Source organism: Argiope bruennichi, chromosome 1 (assembly GCF_947563725.1).
Source record: "Argiope bruennichi chromosome 1, qqArgBrue1.1, whole genome shotgun sequence".
Lineage (NCBI taxonomy): Eukaryota > Metazoa > Arthropoda > Arachnida > Araneae > Araneidae > Argiope > Argiope bruennichi.
In genome coordinates, this window is record NC_079151.1 from 148,500,945 (window position 1) to 148,520,253 (window position 19,309).

General features: G+C 26.9%; 1 protein-coding gene across 1 annotated transcript in view; it reads left to right on the forward strand.

Moving 5' to 3' along the window:
* The window catches only part of LOC129963220 (tRNA-dihydrouridine(16/17) synthase [NAD(P)(+)]-like), a 37,092-nt gene extending 24,469 nt beyond the window's left edge, over positions 1-12,623 (forward strand). Inside the window, exons 9-11 of the mRNA XM_056077415.1 lie at positions 5,935-6,133; positions 9,373-9,448; positions 12,414-12,623. Of these exons, the coding sequence (XP_055933390.1) occupies positions 5,935-6,133; positions 9,373-9,448; positions 12,414-12,556 (418 nt within the window). The 3' untranslated portion in view covers positions 12,557-12,623. The remainder of the gene's footprint in view (positions 1-5,934; positions 6,134-9,372; positions 9,449-12,413) is intronic.
* Positions 12,624-19,309: the final 6,686 nt, after the last annotated feature.

The window sequence follows — 19,309 nt, forward strand, 5'->3', positions numbered from 1 at the left end:
CTGCATGATTAAAATTTTGTAATTAAAAATATTTTACAATAATTCAGTAATGCTGAAATAACTGGATTATGCAGCTAAGATGCACCTTATGACTGCAACAAATAAAAGCAATTGTTAAAATATTTCATTGTAATATCCATGATACAAATTTGGCTTGGAAAAATGACTTAAATAATACAGATTATTTAGACTTATAATTAACCATTTGCAACTGAAAAGTTTCGAATGCTTCTAAAGAAAGCTCCCACAGAATATTAAGAACCATTTTAAAATAAATTACAATTAAAAAAAATTCAACTTTAAGTTATTCGGGTTAGAATTAAAGCTCTCACTATTTTGCAATCGGATAACGACATATCGTGGTGTAAACGGATCATTAAAAAAAATTCTGAATTTAAAATCTTTGCAAATGCAGTTGCATTGATCTTTTTTTACTTATTTCTTCCTAGCTGCTTATGACGACCAACACATGTGCCGAGATTGCTGGTCAATACGAAATTTTAAATTAAATGGTTTCTTCAGCAAAACATCTTGGAATTTTCAGTTTTGATAGTCATATAACTCCTATTGTTTCAGACACCATACATCATTCTATACTGCATAATTTTTGAATTTTCTATCAGCTACACGACCGTAAATCCTTAATTTAAAACGGGAGTTAATAAACTTCAATTAATGCAAAACCTTTTTTGTTGAAACCAATTAGGCTTATTAAATTACTCAATTCGGAGAATAGAATCATTCAGCAATAAAGTTTTATGTATACTACTGAATATTTCTTTTTAATTTTTGAAATGTTTCAGATGATGTATCATATATCTTATGCAGTGAAAATTTTTCTGATTCAACTACAATTCAGCTTATTATAATAATAATGTAATTTTCAAGTGATAAAAGCAATCATATATTGTTATGTTTTTTATTATATTACAGGATAGTGCAAATATTTTTAAAATGAATGTAACGTTGAAAAATTTTCTTCACTGCTTGGTTGTAAAATTAAACTTTAGTTCAACTACAAAAAAATTACTAAAAGTATATTAAAAGCAAGTTTTAACAGAAATTTACTAATTATGGAAATATAAGCCATGTCTTAGTAACTTCATCTTGAACAATAGAAAAAAAGTCCATGATCAAATATATGTAGCAATAATTTAAACGGCTTGAATTATTTTATAACAATGAAATATGCTACTGTTAAAACAGCTTAATATATGCTCTTGAATTTATTATAAATAAATAAAAAAAATGTAGTACAAAACAAATAATCATTGAAAAAGTAATCTTTTGAATTTTAAGATTATGCAGAAAAAATCCTTTTTATACTGTAATAATTGTGAAAGTTGTAATAAAAAAAACTCATTAAAATCTCATTTAATTTTTAATTAATAATTCTTTAAAATTTTCAGAAGTAAAAAAAAAATTATATCTACAATGCACAGTTTTATTTTCTAAGATGTATATTCCCCTCAGATAAATATGTAAGCTCTATTAGAGTGCCTCATTATTTGTCTGTTTGTTTTGCTGATCTTCAGACCTCACAGTTTGAAATAGAATTACCAAAATCAGCAACTACTGCACAGTGGAGCTCATTTCTTTAAAATTTTAATTTACCCTACCTAAGGGCATGGGAGTTACGCTCATCACCAAATTCATTAATCTTTGAATAAAGTTATGTAAGTTGGCATAAATTAATGGCAGTTAAAAAAATAGCAGCAGTTAAGTTAAAAAAATGGCAGCAATTAAAAAAAACATTGTATAATTATTTCATTTTAATTAAATTAAAAAAAATTCTCACTTTTAACTCACTCATTCATTTACTTTCACGTGGATTAAATTACTGAACATTAAACGTATAAGTAAAAATGTCAGTAGAAACCAGTTTAACATTAATAAAACCGCTCGATGTATATGAGATTGAGCAGTGAAATAAGATTAATATTTCGATAAAAAAAATGGAACCTATAAAAACTGCGCCTATATTAACTTTGAAAATATTATCAAAAACCAGAAAAAAATATAAAAGCAATGAAACTTATATCTCTACAATGCTTACATTTTTGTTCTAGTTCGTCAAGGAGTGTGAAATTCCATAATGTTTAAAGAATTAAGCAAATATTCAATTTTCATATATAGATTATTACGTTATAAAAATAAGGATTTAATATAATGAATGCTAATCTTTCCTAAAAATCCCGCTGTAATATATTGGCTCTATATATATCTCCATTTTTAAATACACTTATTAATGAAAAATAAAAAAACTATTTCATTAAAAATTAAAAAGTTTCGTTCGTTAAGTAAATTCTGTACATAGGTTTAGTGTCTTATTTTCAAAAATAAATTGCATAAGCAATCTTTAAATGAAAGCACGCTATAAAAGAGAAACTCGTAAATTTTAATTTTATATTTTATTTATTTTTTAGGTAAACTATTTTCTTATGCTAGAAAGCTATAAGATCTTATTGATCAAATTATTATTAATAATACGTATATTTATTCATTCCATGTATATATTTTCATATGTTCAATTTTATTCCCTTTATTTAAAATTCATTTTGGATACATATTTATTATCAAAATCTCAAAAGTAACGGCTCAGGACGTAAGCGAGATTTTAAAATGCATAAAAGGATGTGAGCAGGAAGACGTCAATCATATCTTCCACTGATAACGATTCACTTTTCCTTATCTCACATTCCCATCTCATTATCTCACAGTTTGAGATTGGGGGAAGAGAAAAACAGGAACCCGTAAAAATATGGGCAGTGACAGTTTTAAGGGAATTTTTGTTTCCACCTATAGACGGGCCCGCCATTTTGAAGGGAGAAAAAATTCCGTCTTTTCATGGGTTTGCCACTTGGAGGGTTAAACGCCATTGCTTTGTATTATTGTGGTCTTCTCAATGTTAAATATTTTTTTTTTTTTGCTATGTTTTTATAAAATTTAATGTATCACTCTTGATGTAAATTTTACTGCTTTCAATTCAGTTGCTTTTTTTTGGATATAAAACTGACATTTTTACTTTCCAGTCTCTTGATATTGATAAAATATTGAATAAACTCCATAACTGTAAAATTTGATAAAACAAGAAAAAAGTGTTTAAAAAATTGTGCATGAATATTTATTCTTAAGTATGTTTACTCAATAACTGAAAAAGATTGGCCAGATAAAATTGGTTCATTGTCATTTTATTTAAATTATAGATCTATATCAAATTTTTCAATATATCCATTTAATGGTGGATGTGTTTTTCATAAACAATTTATTTTCACTGTGCTATTGATTTACATCAAAAATTATAATTATTACCATAAAGTTTTCTTTTAATGCTTTCCAGGCTATGATTATTGTCAGGAAAAGAACAAATTTTAAATACTGGCCTCTTTTGTGCTGCTATCTGCAATAGGATGCTTATCACAAATACAATAATGTAAAAACCCATATTCATCTGAAAAGAGTTAACATTCACTTATTATTAATGCTGAAAATTATTGATGCATTTGTTTGCATGTTTTGTATCTTGCCTGTAGCTTGAAATAATTTTATAAAAATATTATGGAAATCAAGTAAAATAGCATGATAATCATTTGAATATGCATGCATAATTTTTTCAATTTTACAATGGATTTTTTTTTTATTTTTTTTATTTTCTGGGTCAACCAGAAAACAGCAAAATGAGAAAAAGAAATGCTGACTAATCATCAATAAAAAAAGTAATTTTCAGATGTTTTTTATTATATTTTTGGGGATGCTAATGAAAGATGTTTGGATAAATTATAAATAATTTTTGACCACATGGACTAAGTACACATTTGTAGAAGTATAAGAGGAAATTGAATTGAAGAAATGAGGCAGAACATTTCCAACATCTACTTTCTGCAGTATGAAGTACACAGAGAAAATTGTAATATTAGATTGATAAGTCAATGTAGAGATTTTGAGAAATCTGCATTTATAGACCTGTTAAGTTTGAAAAACACATTTTTATGCCTCTGTGCCAATTGTCATATACCCTATGAAAATAATAATTCAAAAATGCAATGTGATACAATTATGAAATTTGGTTTGTGATCTTTTCATCAAATTTACAAATTTCTATCAAATTTGTTATGAAATCCATAAATTGGAAGCTATCAATTTGTCTGCTATGTCAATAAGAACATGATGATTAAAAAAATGCAAATAGCCAGATGGATGAAATTAAGCCCGCAGATAATCAGGATTGGAAATCTGTTTCATATTTTGTACCCAATCAGACAAAAAGTTGACTGTCTGTCTATCTGCCTATATGTGAGTATTTCAAAAATTCAACAACTTCAACAAATGAAATTTGATACCTATTCTGCAGGATGCAGGAAGTCGCTCACCGCTCGCTTTCCACAGATCAAGTGAAGGGTCGAAGGTCGTGCTCTTCCCCTTATCTCCGCTGGAACCAGTTTTTCTTCTTCTCGCCGCATTGGCATTTTTTCCGCGCTAGTGGTGAGCCGTTACAGATGTTTATCAAATTTAGGAATCAAGTCATAGTAAAGAGTACTTAAGAAGTGATCCATATTTAATTTTCTACACTGTACTCTGGAACACAAATATGACACATTGTGTTAATGCATGAGAAAGGCAAAGGAAAAATTGATTTAAGTGTCAATTTAAAATCAAACGACACCTAAGTAAAGATATAATTAATTTCCAAACATTTAAATCTTTTACGTGACAGAGGTAAATATGTTAAGCAAAATAATGTCCCCCCCCTTCAAGTAGTGACTTTAAGTATGATACCTCTGTTTGAATGATTAGTTCCAAGTTTAATATTTAGTTTATTTTGAAGCATAAGCTATGAAACTGTTTGGAATACTTCATTTGTTACAAAATAAATATAAAACATAAGAAAATTGATAATTCTATATGATCTTTTTAAAAAAATGCAATATAATCCTGTTCTATATTTTCAAAGGCAAATATTTCAATACGAAATTGATAGAATTCATTTACTCACATTATTATTTAGTTCTTCATTTTATAATTTTATAAAATGATTAGTCAAGATTTTACCTTGATAAATTCTGTTTCATCTATAAATTTCTTACAAACTTATTTGTTTTAGAGAATCATTCACTTAATTTTAATTACTCACTCTTATTTAAAAATTAAACTCAGATTTTGATAAAATTTTTTAAGACCATTCTGAATGTACCTCACAAATCCATAATGTTCTAGAATTAAATTTCATGATTGGATTAATACCATGACTTACATATTTTTTTTTCTTTTAAAAGTGATAAAAAAATAAATGTGATCCAAAATTAAAATAAAAATCAAATTTTATTTTTTTTTATTACTGAGGGCATATTTATTTCATTACTTTCTGAGTAGTTAAAAGCTGATGTTTTAGAGTTTTACTTTTTTTATGAAATTAATTTATTCTCATTTGATGTTTAGCTGATGTGTATTAAAATTTTCTGAAGCTGCTATTTATAATCAATATTTCTTTCATTCTGAAATATTCATTTCTTTTGATCTCACAGTTGAATTGGAGAAATGTGCATTTAATATAGAAAAACAATACATCATCTCATGTAATCAAATTTTTGCATTCTGAGAAAATTTTTATGCATTTCATTTATAAAAACATAAATAAATGAGAATTGACTGCAGAGTTTTTTGCTTTATGATCAAAGAAAATCTGATTAAGAATAGAAAGTGCAGTTTTGTTCCTTTGATGATTATTTAAGAATAATACATAAAAAGATAAATATATTTTGTATAATTTTGTTTTTCATTAAAATTTCAGTAAGTATGGGAAATTTTTAATCTTTTTTTTTTGTTAACTGCTTAAAAATATTCAGTTGCATTAATTGAAAGTTGTTTAAATGAGTATCATTCTCTGTTTTTATTTAACTGTGTAATTCTCTCAATGATTTTCTTTTTTCTTTTCAGACCTGTTCAAGGAGCTCCTAAGCAAATTGTTGATAAACAAAAAACGTGTTCTGAAGATCCTTCTTCAGGAGAGAAAAGATCTATTTCTGAAAGTGCAATATCTAGAAAAAAAATGAAGAAACTGCAAAAAAATCCTGAAAAACAATTTGGTGTTAAAAAATTTACCTTTGAGAAGTGTGAGAATTGTCTTAATCCTAAGGTATGTAAACAGACTAAATGAAATACATACCAATTTGTATTACAAAAAAAAAAAAAAAAAAGAAGAAAGAAAGCGTTTTGTATTTAAAAAAATTATTATAATGTTTCTAGTTGTAAATTTTATGTCAAAAATTTTAAACTATAGAATATGGCTTTGTTCTTCTAAGTGAAATTTTACCCAAAATTTTGTAACACTTTGCTGTTAAAAAAATAATTCAATGTTTAATTATTTACTTAATAAAAAGACTTATTTATTGCTCCGAATAACAAGCATGTATAATTGACTTAGGTTGAATTTCACCGAAATATTATTCTGTGTTTTCTTATCACTCTGTAGGTATTTTTAACAATTAAAATTAAACGATAAGTATATTAAACATATAAATAATGCACCATCTTGAATGGTGCCTGAAAGGAGACATCTGAATGCAAAGGATTAATAGGATATGCATCTGAATGTAGTCAAATAATATTTAATTGAATAATTAGAAATACACATAAAAATATAGTCAGAATTTAATTACTTGGTTATTAGTGATTTTTCTCCCTATGCCTGTGAACTGTTATTACTGTTGCATCATTAGATTATTGGTTTCATTCCTATTGTATAGATCTCTCTCTCTCTCTCTCTGTGAGTGTGTGATGCATGATTTTAATTACTCTATAGATGTGTGTAATAATAATTTCTTTTTCATTATTATGTAGCAAAAATTGTTTTTTTTTATTACAGGACTTGCACTCAATTATCATTGAGTATATAATCTTCACTTAATATAGTATCTTTAGATTTTAATTCTTCACAAGTGTGTTTGAACCACAATGGTTAAAAATCTAAAGTCTTCTTTTGAGGATGCACCTAATAGGATAAATGTTAACACAGTATATTTTTTAATCTACATTTTTCATTTTTTTTAAAGTGATCTTCAATTAGCTTGTACATTGGTAATGGCAGTGGCTAAATGGCTTTATGTTATGTAGGTGAAATAAAGTAGAGGGCTGTTACAAAGAATAGAAAGAAAGAATGCAGATTTGTGAAAAATAGCACAACTAGTGGTTCAGTTTTTATGCACTTGTGACTTGACAATCATGGGAAACATTTTATATATCTTTTTTAAAAATTCCCTTGCAAGAATTATTGAAATCTCATTAACTATAATATATTGTTTAATAAAAGAAATTTAAGTTAGCTTTAAGAAAATCACTTGAACTTAAGATAGTACTAATTTTAGTGTAATATAAGTGCACTTTTAATATGCTGGATATGTTTTAAATACATGCAATATGAAACAATTATGAAAAAAGTCCTTTTAAAACGCATTTGTTGATATACACATTTTGATAATGAGTTAAATAAAGTGAATGCCCTTTCCTTCTTTTTCTAATATTTATCATATTTATGCTATATTTTTGTTAAAAATTTTTAATATTTGTTATAGTTAATATCGATTTGTATTATCAAGTCATTCATCAAAACAAAATATTCAAGCAAATATTTTATTGTTTGTGAATAAGACAATTCTGTAATGAGCATTTTTTAAAAATTAAAAATCCATGCAAAGTAATTTTTTATGTTCTTTCATTCAATTAGCAATTTTTATTAATAAGGAATTTTTATATGACTTTTTAATAACCTAATAATCAAACAAAACTTCTGTATGAAGTCCTCTGCAAGATAGTTTGAGAGAATTGGAAATTCTTTTTATTTCAATAAATCTAAATTTAGTTCTTATATATAATTACAATAGTTTGAAAAACCAAGAATAGCAAATTTGAGAAAGACATATAAAAAGAAGAAAAACTGAAACACTGTGCACATAATCTTGCTTTTTTGTCCTTTTAATAATTTTCTGAAGTGAATTTTGAAGAATTATTTATAATTTTTTTAAAATTAATTTCATGTATTATCTTTCAAACTCTAGAAGTAATGCAATAATTAGAATAATTGAAGGTCAGCTAATAAGAGAGCAGGATAAAAAGTTATTATGAACAACTCGATAATAATATGCTTAATAATTATATATATATAATATCAATAAATAAATAATCTTAATTTATATCCTTCCTTCTCCCGTAATCTTTCCATGTATATAAAAATTATGAGAAATACATGAATTTATTTCATTTTTTTTACATCAAGTAATTTGTATATATTTTTTATAATGGAATAGTTTAATTTTTGAGGAATATAATTTTTTGGCTTGTCTTTTTAAAATAATTTGATTGGAGAATTTATGATGGTCAGTTTAATATAAGTATTTTTTAGATGGAATTTTTTTATAGCCAGGATTTTTAACCTTTTTATATTTTTTTTACTTCATATAAAAAAAATCTGAAATTTGTGGACCACCATAACATTATTTTCTAATTAAAAATCAATGTATCCTAAAAAAAAAAAAAGGAAGGTTTATAATCAAAGAAAAAAATATTTTAAATTTATATTATTATATTCATAAATTAAAGTTTTACTTCATAATAAAATATAAATGTACTGTATAATCTTGTGAATGGTATTAATACATAATAATAAATATTATGATTTATTATTGTTGAAGATTGTGATCCTCAACTTACTTCATTGCAAAACATTTGAAGTGTTAGGCTTGATATATTTATTTACTTCAAATGTAAGTCAGGTTCAAGTTGCAATCATGTCCTATATTTTTGATTAATAGTACATTTGAAAATTTAATTTCATGAAGATAGCATTGCTAAAAAGCTATTGGAAGTTTTCACTTTGTCAGGAATCTACTTACATTTATATCTTCTTTTTAACCAAAAATTACATAAGTTATCATTTATGAAATTTTTGTCACATGCATTAGTTTAAAAGTGTTCCCTTTTTTGAATATAATCAGGAATATATTGGAAACTGCAAAATATATTCTCAGGACTTTCTTCTTCAAGATTTCTTGATATTATCTACCCAATCTTAGAGTCTAAATACTAATTTAAGAGGCCCATAAAAATTAAAATGAAATACATCTTTGAATCATATATTAAAATAAAGTGCCTTACATTTATTTATTTATATATTTTTATTTATAATTGTATTTTATCTCCAAAAATATTGTATTGTGACATTAGTGGTATATGTACCTTAGGCATCCTAGAAGGCACCAATATATGAATTGTAATCACTGTCATTAGATTGTATTCCTGTCCTTTTTTTTTTTAATTATATGACTTTGCATATGCATCTATGTTATTTAATAAGGCTTTTATCCTGTTTGGAATTTTTAGGGTTTAAAGTGCTCTTATCAATTGTGTAAAGCGTGTTGCAGGAAAAAAACTTTTAATGAGCTTCTGGATTGTGTTGGTGAGTTTTATATCTGTTAAATTAGTTAAAAACATCTCTGTAAAATGTCAGTGCTTTATGAATTGCAAAACTGTGAATTGCTATTTGTAAAGAGATCATTCAGGAATATAATGAAAACTAGTACAAACTCGAAGGATTTTCTTCTTCGAGATTTGTAAACAAAAATAATTAAAATTGCAATTTAAAAGATTTCATTGCAATTTTAAAGATAATTACTTCAATTTCGTTTAATTTGAAATAATCTTATACTTCATTTTCATAAAGTATTCCATTTTTGGGTTAACACAGTTTTTATTATGAAAATCAGATTAGGTTCCTTGCTTTCTCTTTCTACAAAGAATAATTTTTTTTTTCTTTCAGTTCATACTTCTTGACATAGAAAAATATATATAGACATTTTTTGACAAACTTGTTTTTCTCCACAAATTAGGATTTTTAAAAAAATAAAGCAGATCATAGATCTGAAACTTTTACCAGTTATTTCTTTCTATAAAGCATATGTCTAAGTAGAGTTCCAAATATTTTACCCAAATTTAAATTAAAAAATATATTTTTAAAAATGTGCATATTTTTAAGAAATTTTTTTTAACCTAATTTAGTTATCATAGCATTTGATAGCTCATTTTATATATCTTTTTCATATCGACGACTTTTTAACTAAATCGTAACCTGTAAGATTAGCACCTTTTTATTAAAAAATAAAAAACTTACTTTTACAAATTTTCTACTCCTTGCATCCTCTTATCTAGTAATATTTCTGGGTGCAAACTTGGAAACTTCCTGTGGATAGTCAGTTCAACAAATTAAACCAATAAAATTTCTGTTATTTGTTTTTTCCCCAGAAAAAAATTACTATTTGAATGTTAATTATTGTTTTATATATTTTATTAAAAAGATGGTTCCATCTTGCCATTGACTGCTGAATTGATAAAAATGTAAAGTTATTTTGTTTTTGTTTCTTTAAATTTTTTTTATAATAAAACGTTTTAGAAATTACATAAAGGCAAAATTATATACTATAGAATTTTTATGTGTGTTTTATGAAATATATCCTCTAAACTTTTTAAAATTACCTACAAAATTAAAAAAAAAAAAAAATGCAATTTGTGTGATTAAAATGAAATGAAAGTTTTATCGAACTTTTACGATAACATATAATTTAAGAGGGAATAAAATGATGTGGCGTTGATGAGTACTTAGTATAAAAAATTAACTATGTAGAATTTATTTAAAACTGTGAAGCTATGATTATGTTGTTGATAATGAATGATATTTCGTAATGCAAGTTTGTATGTCATAAATTTTCAAATTTTGTTTATTTCTTGTTGTGTATGAAATGACTAAAAGAGAAACAGAGTGTATCATTATATGGATTTGTCTTCTGCGTTATATGGAATAATCTGAAATAAAAAAAAATTAAATTTTCTCTTTTAAATTTTTATAGCCAGTGGCAATTTTAATTTACAAAAAAAAAAAAAAATGTTTTGAATATGATGCTTTTATATTTAAACAAATTTTAAAATGCAATAATTTATATTCTGTGTAATTAAACTATATTTGTAGAAATAAGTATTTCTTTTTTATTTAGATGTTTTTATAATTAGATACAATTGAGCTGTATATGCTATATCTTTAATAGTTAAATAATGGCTGATACCGTTTTACATTTATATGTTACACATATAATACATTTATAGATGTCCTTCAGGATATAGAAAGAATTCTATAAAATTAAAAAAAATTTGCTTGGAATATAAAATTTAGCTTCAGAAAACGTGGAAAAATTATATAAATATGTTTAAGCTATTAAATACAAATTATCTAAATATCAAGATTTTTTTAAAATGTGTCTAGGTTCTTTGATATTTAAAGACTCATTCTGTACAAATATATGAATTTCTTTTAAACCTTTTTATCTTAAATTAATTTGCTTGCAACTTTTTGATTTTGTATTTGCATTTTTGTAGAATAGTTAAAAAAAATGAAATTAATTTCTGTTTTCAGCTGCTATCATGCCCATAACTATTCCTTTTATGCTTGTAATAATACTGTTTATTCCGCAGTGTATTGTTTTGAATTATTCATTGCATCATTTCTAATACTGTCAGAAAATGTAGTGATTTTATAAAGATATGAGTTTTGATTAAATTTGTACTTTCAAGGGTTTTAGGATATAAAAAGTTAAAAACTTTTAGTTATTGCTAATGAGACATTATAATACATTTCTTAACTTGTACCACATTGTCGAATTTTGGTGACTATAAAATGATTCAAGTGTTTAATTTTTAATAGCTTTATCTTTATAATGATTGATAGTAAATTGAGTAGATTTTGATTAAAAAAACAAATATTGAGTTGAACATTTCATCTGTGTAGCTTGAACTGAATTTCCTGCTTCATTTTATTTGAAAATTAATACAGCTTATTCAACCAATTATACATATTAGATATTGAGTTTTTGATAAATAAATAGGAAGATTGTTATTAAAAAACAAGTATTGAATAAACCACTCTTATCTGTATAGCTAGAAAATTTCTTGATTTATTTTGACTGATTTAGTTTATTCAAATGATCCTGCTTCTTAGGTACTGAGTTGTTATTGAATATATAAAAAAATATTTCCAAATTACTGTTTATTCAGTGTTATAAAATATGTATTCATAATATTTCAAAAGTATTTTATAGACATGTGAATAATGTTAAACTGTATGTGTACTTTTTGTTAATATCTTTATATACTTAGCAGATTTATCTTTTTTTATGTAATATTTTAATGTGGATTTTTAAAAATTGATTGGTATTTTGATTGTTTGGTAGGATATTTTCTTGCTATATAAAAATAATTTCGCAATGATAAAAAATATATCATATTCTTGTTATTAATTAATAGCAATGAGGTAATTATACTGTTGCTGTTCTTACTGGATATCATATTCTTAAATTACTGGATTTTTTATTCTTCAGGTCACAAGCTTTTGTTTTACACAAAAAAGAAGAGCCGGGAAGAAAATTTAATTGCAAAAGAAATATCTGCGGCAGATAAGACAGCTTTGAATGCTACAGTTAAAGAAAATATAAATATATCGGTGCATAATCCTGTTTTATGACCAAAATGGAGCAATTATTTATAAGAAAAAGTTGTTTTATCTTGTTATTAAAATTTACATTTATTTATGTTGTAAAGATTCATTGACTTAAATTATATCAATTAATTTATAAAAGACAGTTTTTATTGGCATTGCGATTTACATTGAATGAAATCTTTGTATCCATTTTAATAATTTTATTTATTTTCCAGTGAATTGTCACTCACATCCATAGAAAAATATATACATTTTTTTATATGAATTTATTCGCATTTCTAGTGAACTTATAATAGATTTATATGTAAGGAATCATGACAGTTTCTTTACAAATGTTTTTAAAAAGACAGAAAAAATATTGCAGCAATCAAAGTGACAGCAGTGAATATATAGCTTCTTTTTTAAGATACCAAATTTTTTGAAAATAAGATAATGAAATAATTGTTGCAATCATCAGGGCCTGACTTAGCCTAATTGGGGTCCGGAACAAAAACTTCTTTGGGAGTCCCCCTCTGCTTCACTATTTCAGTAATGAAGAACCATGCATAGAACTTGTCTATGGTATTTTTTGTTAATTAATTCAAAATACTATTTAAACTTAAAACTAAAAACACTCTTAGTCTTAATTTGAAGTACCACATTTAACCATTGAATTTAAAATGCTATCTGACAAAATGCTAAGGCAAGATTTATATTAGAATTCTTTTTACAACTATCTTAAGCATCTCTCTATAAGAAAAACTTCTAAATCTCACAAACTAAATATTAGTACATTTTTAAATGAAAAATATGCAAATTTCTCAACAGTTATTTTCATATGTAGGAGTATTTAATTATTTCTTGCATTTATTGCATACAAAGAAAACAAACTTTATTATTTAAGAAAGGTAATTATTATCTCATTTTATTACAATAAGTATTTGGACATTAAAGGTCGAATATTTATTCTAACAGAATGAAATATATCCAGACAGATTCATTATTCAAATTCCAGTAAAAAGACAATTTTAATGTATATGCGTTAAAGATAAATGTTACATCCAAGGTGGATATATATTTATATTCAATTAATCATTTACGAAATGTAGATTTTTTGTGTTCATATGATAGATTAATGAAGAAGCTAACATAAAACTGACACAATTTTTACTGTACTATTTTTGTTTACACTTTACTGATATTTTGTTTAAAAAAAGTTTATTAAAGAAAGAAATATAAAATAAACTTTCTATTCGATTTGGCCCCCCTTCTGATGTAGAGGTCCGAGGGAATTGCCACATATGCCCCTGCCTTAGTCAGGCTCTGGCAATCATTGAAATTTCCAATATCTAAATAAAAGAGATAAACCTTCAATGGGAGACATGCTTTTAAATATTTTTGGATTTTGGTTACAAATTTCATCTAAAGATTTTTTCTGCAATTCCAAGGAACAATAATATTTTACCCCATGCTATAGGTGACATCTTTACTATAAGTATACAAGAATGTCCAGAAGACACTATTCATATTTTATTTTATGTCCACTGCTCGTGAAAAGTTTAAAAAATGAGTGTAATTCCCCCCCCCCCTTCTTAGAAGCATGGCTTTTTCTCCTCCTTGATATGTTAATAAGAGTTAAATTTCTTTCAATATAATAGGAAGGTCCCTTCAAGAAAAGATTTTGACCCATCTTAGTGGAGTCTTCACAAATTTTGGATGATTGATAACATTTAAAATTTGAGAATCTTTCGTGATGAATTCATCATAAGTTTGAAAAAAAAATTAATAATGATTGTAGTTAATCATCTTTTTGGGTTTCATTGTAAAGCTGCTTCAGCTTGAAAATATTAAATGCAAAGTAGAGAAAAAAGAAGTAGAGTTTTGTTTTCATTTGGGGAAAAAAAACAAACTAAAATTTGATTGAGACTACCTTAATGTATGAGAATTTTAGAATGTAGAATAATTATAACTATTTTAATCATTATTTATTCAATAATTATTTATTTTGAATTTATTATATATTAAATGTACTTAGAAAAGTCATTATCTTAAAATTAATTTGATAATTTTATGTATTGAATAAAAATAAATATTATATCTGTACATCATGTTAATGTGAACTCAATAATGAAACAATTGGAATTTAGCTTGTGGTTCTTTCCCCAAAAATGTTAATAAAAAAAAATCTGCATTTTAGATAAAATTTGAAAAAAAAAAAAAAGTAATTGCTTTGGCTTTACTCAATTTTTTAACATAATAATGTTCTTTAAAAAGAGTGTAAAGTGTTTTAGAATTTTAAATTGATATTTAATTAATTTAAAAGCAACCAAAATTTTGAATATTTTGCCATAATATTGCTGAACATATTGCATGAAAAACTGATGCCCTCTTAAAATCTATCTATCTATTTTATATATACAGGGTGTCCCAAAAAAATGTATACACACTTTAAATAATTGTAAATTTGGGGTTTATTATAATTCGAATAATTTTCAACATGTAAAAGATTCTACAAATATCATTCTATTGCCTTGTTATCGCATGTTCTCAAACTAATGTCCGTTCTGCTCCAGACACTGCTGACAACGCAAAGCGATGGAATAGCACACATGATGGAACAATTCCCTTGGGATATTCGTACATTCATGTTCAATGTTTTCCCTCAATTGAACAACTGTTGCAGGTTTATGGACGTCCTGAACAGTTCCATCAGCTTCAAACTTATCTCTAATTCGAGTGATGGTAACTCGTGTAGGTGGTTCTTTGTTAAACTCCCTCTTAAATTGTCTTTGCACTTCTACTGCATTTTCATACTTCCCGTAGCATTTTAGAAAAAATTTCCTTTCTTCAAATTTAAGTATGTCTGCCACCACTCGGTTCAATGGGTTCAGTATGTAAAGAAAGAAGAAATAACTTAGTTATCAGCTGCTAAAATGTGTATACATTTTTTTGAGACACACTGTATATATATATATATAATCTCTATATATATAGATAAAACTCGAATGTGCATGGCACCAAAATTGCTCTTAGTACTTATTGTGGAATGGCGGCAGTGAAATGTAAATATATCGATGTACGAAAGTTTCAGCTGACCACTTTATTCAGCATTTTTACAGCTGCACTTAATTCAACACTTTGCTAATTAAATAAAATTATTGTATTTTAAATGCTGCTCACCATGTCAAACACTCATTCATTCAGTCTGAATATGTAAAAGAAATTAAGAAATGAACTTTAATCAGAAAGTTTTATAATCAAGAGTGAAAATAGACTTGACTATGACTATGGATACTTGCTATGACTTATTTACTGGAAATAGATGACTTACAAATTACTTAAAATTGATTTGCATTAATTTCCCCAAAAGGTTTTTACATTATCTTTAAACTAAGAAAGAAAAAAAAATCTCATTAATGGTATTGATTTCATTTCTATACAGTTTTTTAAACACTTTTAATAAATTCTTCAAGTTTAATTTCCAATGTTATGATGCTTTTAATGTTAGGCTTTGTTAGTTTGGTTTGAAAAGAGTCTTTTAAGAGTATCGGTCACTTTAATAACTTTTTTAATGTTATGAAATTCAAACTCATCCATCAAAATATTCACTCACATGCTTTTGCTAATTTTAAAATTAAGATAAAAAAATATCTTTTTTTATCATTAATTCTGAAATATGATTTTCATTTCCACTTATATTTTAAAATATTTGCACACACAATAATTTGTTGCAGAATGATTCAGTTCAACTCCTGCTTTTAAGTTGTATGAAATACACTGAAATTTTTAAAAATGCATTCAGTATTAATTGTTTAACCTAAAAATAATCAACACTCTTGGTGAAAAAGCTGCTCGCCAAAGGCGGCTAGTTTATACTATTAACTTTTCAGTGACACCAGTTTCATTGTTCTACTATTTTTCCCCAAATTGAGATAATTTTATCAAAATTAATTTTAAAAAACAATTTATAAAAATGTTTCTTGATTGTTATAAGGAAATTCAAAATAATTTCACTATGCATTTTTTTTCTCTCGTATGTTTTTTTCATTGATAAAATTATGATAAATATTGATTTCATTGAACATTAATTTCAATGCAGGGTTTATTTTATTAACAATACCTATTTGAATAACCAGCTTGTCATCCGAATTGATTGATATTTCCAGGCTGTCAGTCTATTAATATAGAAGGCATTTTTTTCTTCAAATTTCACTTCATTTGACAAGTTTGAAAAACATGAATTTAATTTAACCATGAATGATTATTACCGAGTATGCAAATTAAAAAAAGTATAAGTTCTACAAAATAAAAGCAAAAATGAAATTTCCACTAGCATTGAGTTTGTGTCTTCAGAAAGCAATTTTTAAAAATTTAAATTTGAACACTTTTTAATTTGCATGCTCAAAAGTACCTGATTGAATGTTTTGATGAATGAGGTTGAATTTTATTATAACATTAAGAATACTCTTATAGACTTTTTATTAAATAAAATTTGAAAAGAAAAATAAGGTAGCAAAGAAAGTAATTATGAATAGATGAAGACATACTAATTTCTTTTTTTTTATATATATACACTGACTGGGGTGGGGGGGAATCCCAACATTAAGAAAGACTTGTGTTAGATAAAAAAAAATTTGTATGTGTGTTTATACATCTGAGAGATGACATTGATTCAAATTTCGCGCATAAGTGTGGCGCTAGTAGCGTCACTCAGAACTTGTAACGCGGCTTTGCTTTAAATGCGTGCTGTAAAGTTCGTGAGCGTTATTTATCTTTGAAATTTAACGTATTGAGTTGATATTAGCCAAGAATGCCTTTAACCCTTAACAGGGGAGGTGAAATTTTAGGACTTAACTGGGGAGGTGCGGTCTACGAGACCGCATTTCATTTACACTCAAATTAAATTTTCTAATAATTATATTAATATGAAAAGCTGCCAATATATTTTGCCGATATTTTTCTTGATGTATAGATATGTTTTAGAAATTTTTCAAAATATATTATTATTGAAAAAAGCAAATGCGTTGGAGCATACATTTTCTTCTCAAATTACATGTTACTATAAATAATATTCTTGAAAAAGCATATTACTTTTTACTTTTTAAATCATATTTGTTTTTACAGTATATGAAGGTATATAGAAGACAACATGATGTAAAATTCAACATTTATATAAAAAAAAATGACAATGGGTAAAATTGGCCCTTATTTTATCGGCTTGTGTGACTTTCATAGCACGGTTTTCTAGTTCATTTTAAATATACAGGTTAAGAACTAATATAAAAATCAACCTATAAATTCTATATATATATCTCTTGGTATATTAATATATTTTATAAATTTTTCAAAATACATTATCACTAGAAAAATTAATTATGTTTGAACATACATATCAAAATCAGTTGAATGCGAACTTTCATCGAAAAACTCTTCTGCACAATTATCCTTATCACTAAAATCACTTTATGCTTCATTTAAAAGTGTCTGGAGCACTGCTTCATAACAGGATCAATAAACTGGATGATATTTCGTGGCCCAAGTTTTAGCGCCATCAGCTAAGCCTTGTTTATCATTGGGACACTAACAGGGAGATGCGGTCTTAGAGATAACTGAATTATTTTAAAAAGCATCTGCTGAAATCGGTTGAAAAAGTGCACGTGTATTGAAGGTCACAAAACAGGAAGCTACAAGATCAATCCATCCAATTGAGCTAAAAATAGAATAGGGGGTGACAGAAAATCCATCGCTAACGGTCTCACAGACCGCACGTCCCCAGTTAAGGGTTAAGAAGACGAAGAAGCTATTGTCAACAGTTCACCGAGTTTGAACGAGGCCATGTAATAGGGCTACGAGAAGGCGCTTTTTCTTTCCGCGATATTGCAGACAGACTTGGGCAAAATGTATCTATCCACTGTGCGTTATTGTTGGGAGCAGTGGTCAAGGGATGGTACTGCTGCAAGAAGACCGGGTTACTGGCGGCCACGTGGCACTACTGAGAAGGAAGACCGCCGTATTCGGATTACGGCTGTGGCGCATCGTACTGCATCTGCTGTAGAAATTCGAGCTGCAGCTGGTACCAGAGTGACGCAACGAACTGTTAGAAATTGGTTACTTCAAGGGCAGCTCCGAGCCAGGCGCCCTGTAGCGTGTATTCCACTGATATCAGGCCAGTGATATCAAGTCAAGGCTCATTGATGGACGGAGTGGAGATCTGTTGTGTTTTCTGATGAAAAAAGGTTCTACTTTGGTGGCAGTGATGACCTTGTGTTGGTCAGAAAGAGGTCAGGAGAACGTCTGCAACCAAACTGTCTGAGGCCTAGACACGCTGGACCTACATCTAGAGTCATGGTCTGCGGAGCAATTTCCTATGACGGCAGGAGCATTCTCGTGGTTATCCAAAAACACACTGACGGCAAATTTGTACATCAGTCTGGTAATTCAACCTGTTGAGCTGCCATTCATGAACAACATTCAAGGGGGAGTTTTCCAACAGAATAATACTCGCCTTCATACCGCTGTTGTAACGCAACGTGCTCTACAGAGTGACGACATGTTACCTTGGCTGCGAGATTACCAGATCTGTCTCCAATTGAACACGGATGGGATATCATTGGACGGCAACTCCAGCATCATCCACAGCCATCACTGACTATCCCAGTATTGACAGAACAGGTACAACAAGCATGGAACTCCATATCACAAAATGACATTCTGCACCTGTATGACTCAATGCATTCATGTTTACAGGCTTGCATTCAAAATTCTGGAGGTTACACTGGCTATTAATGAAATGGCATT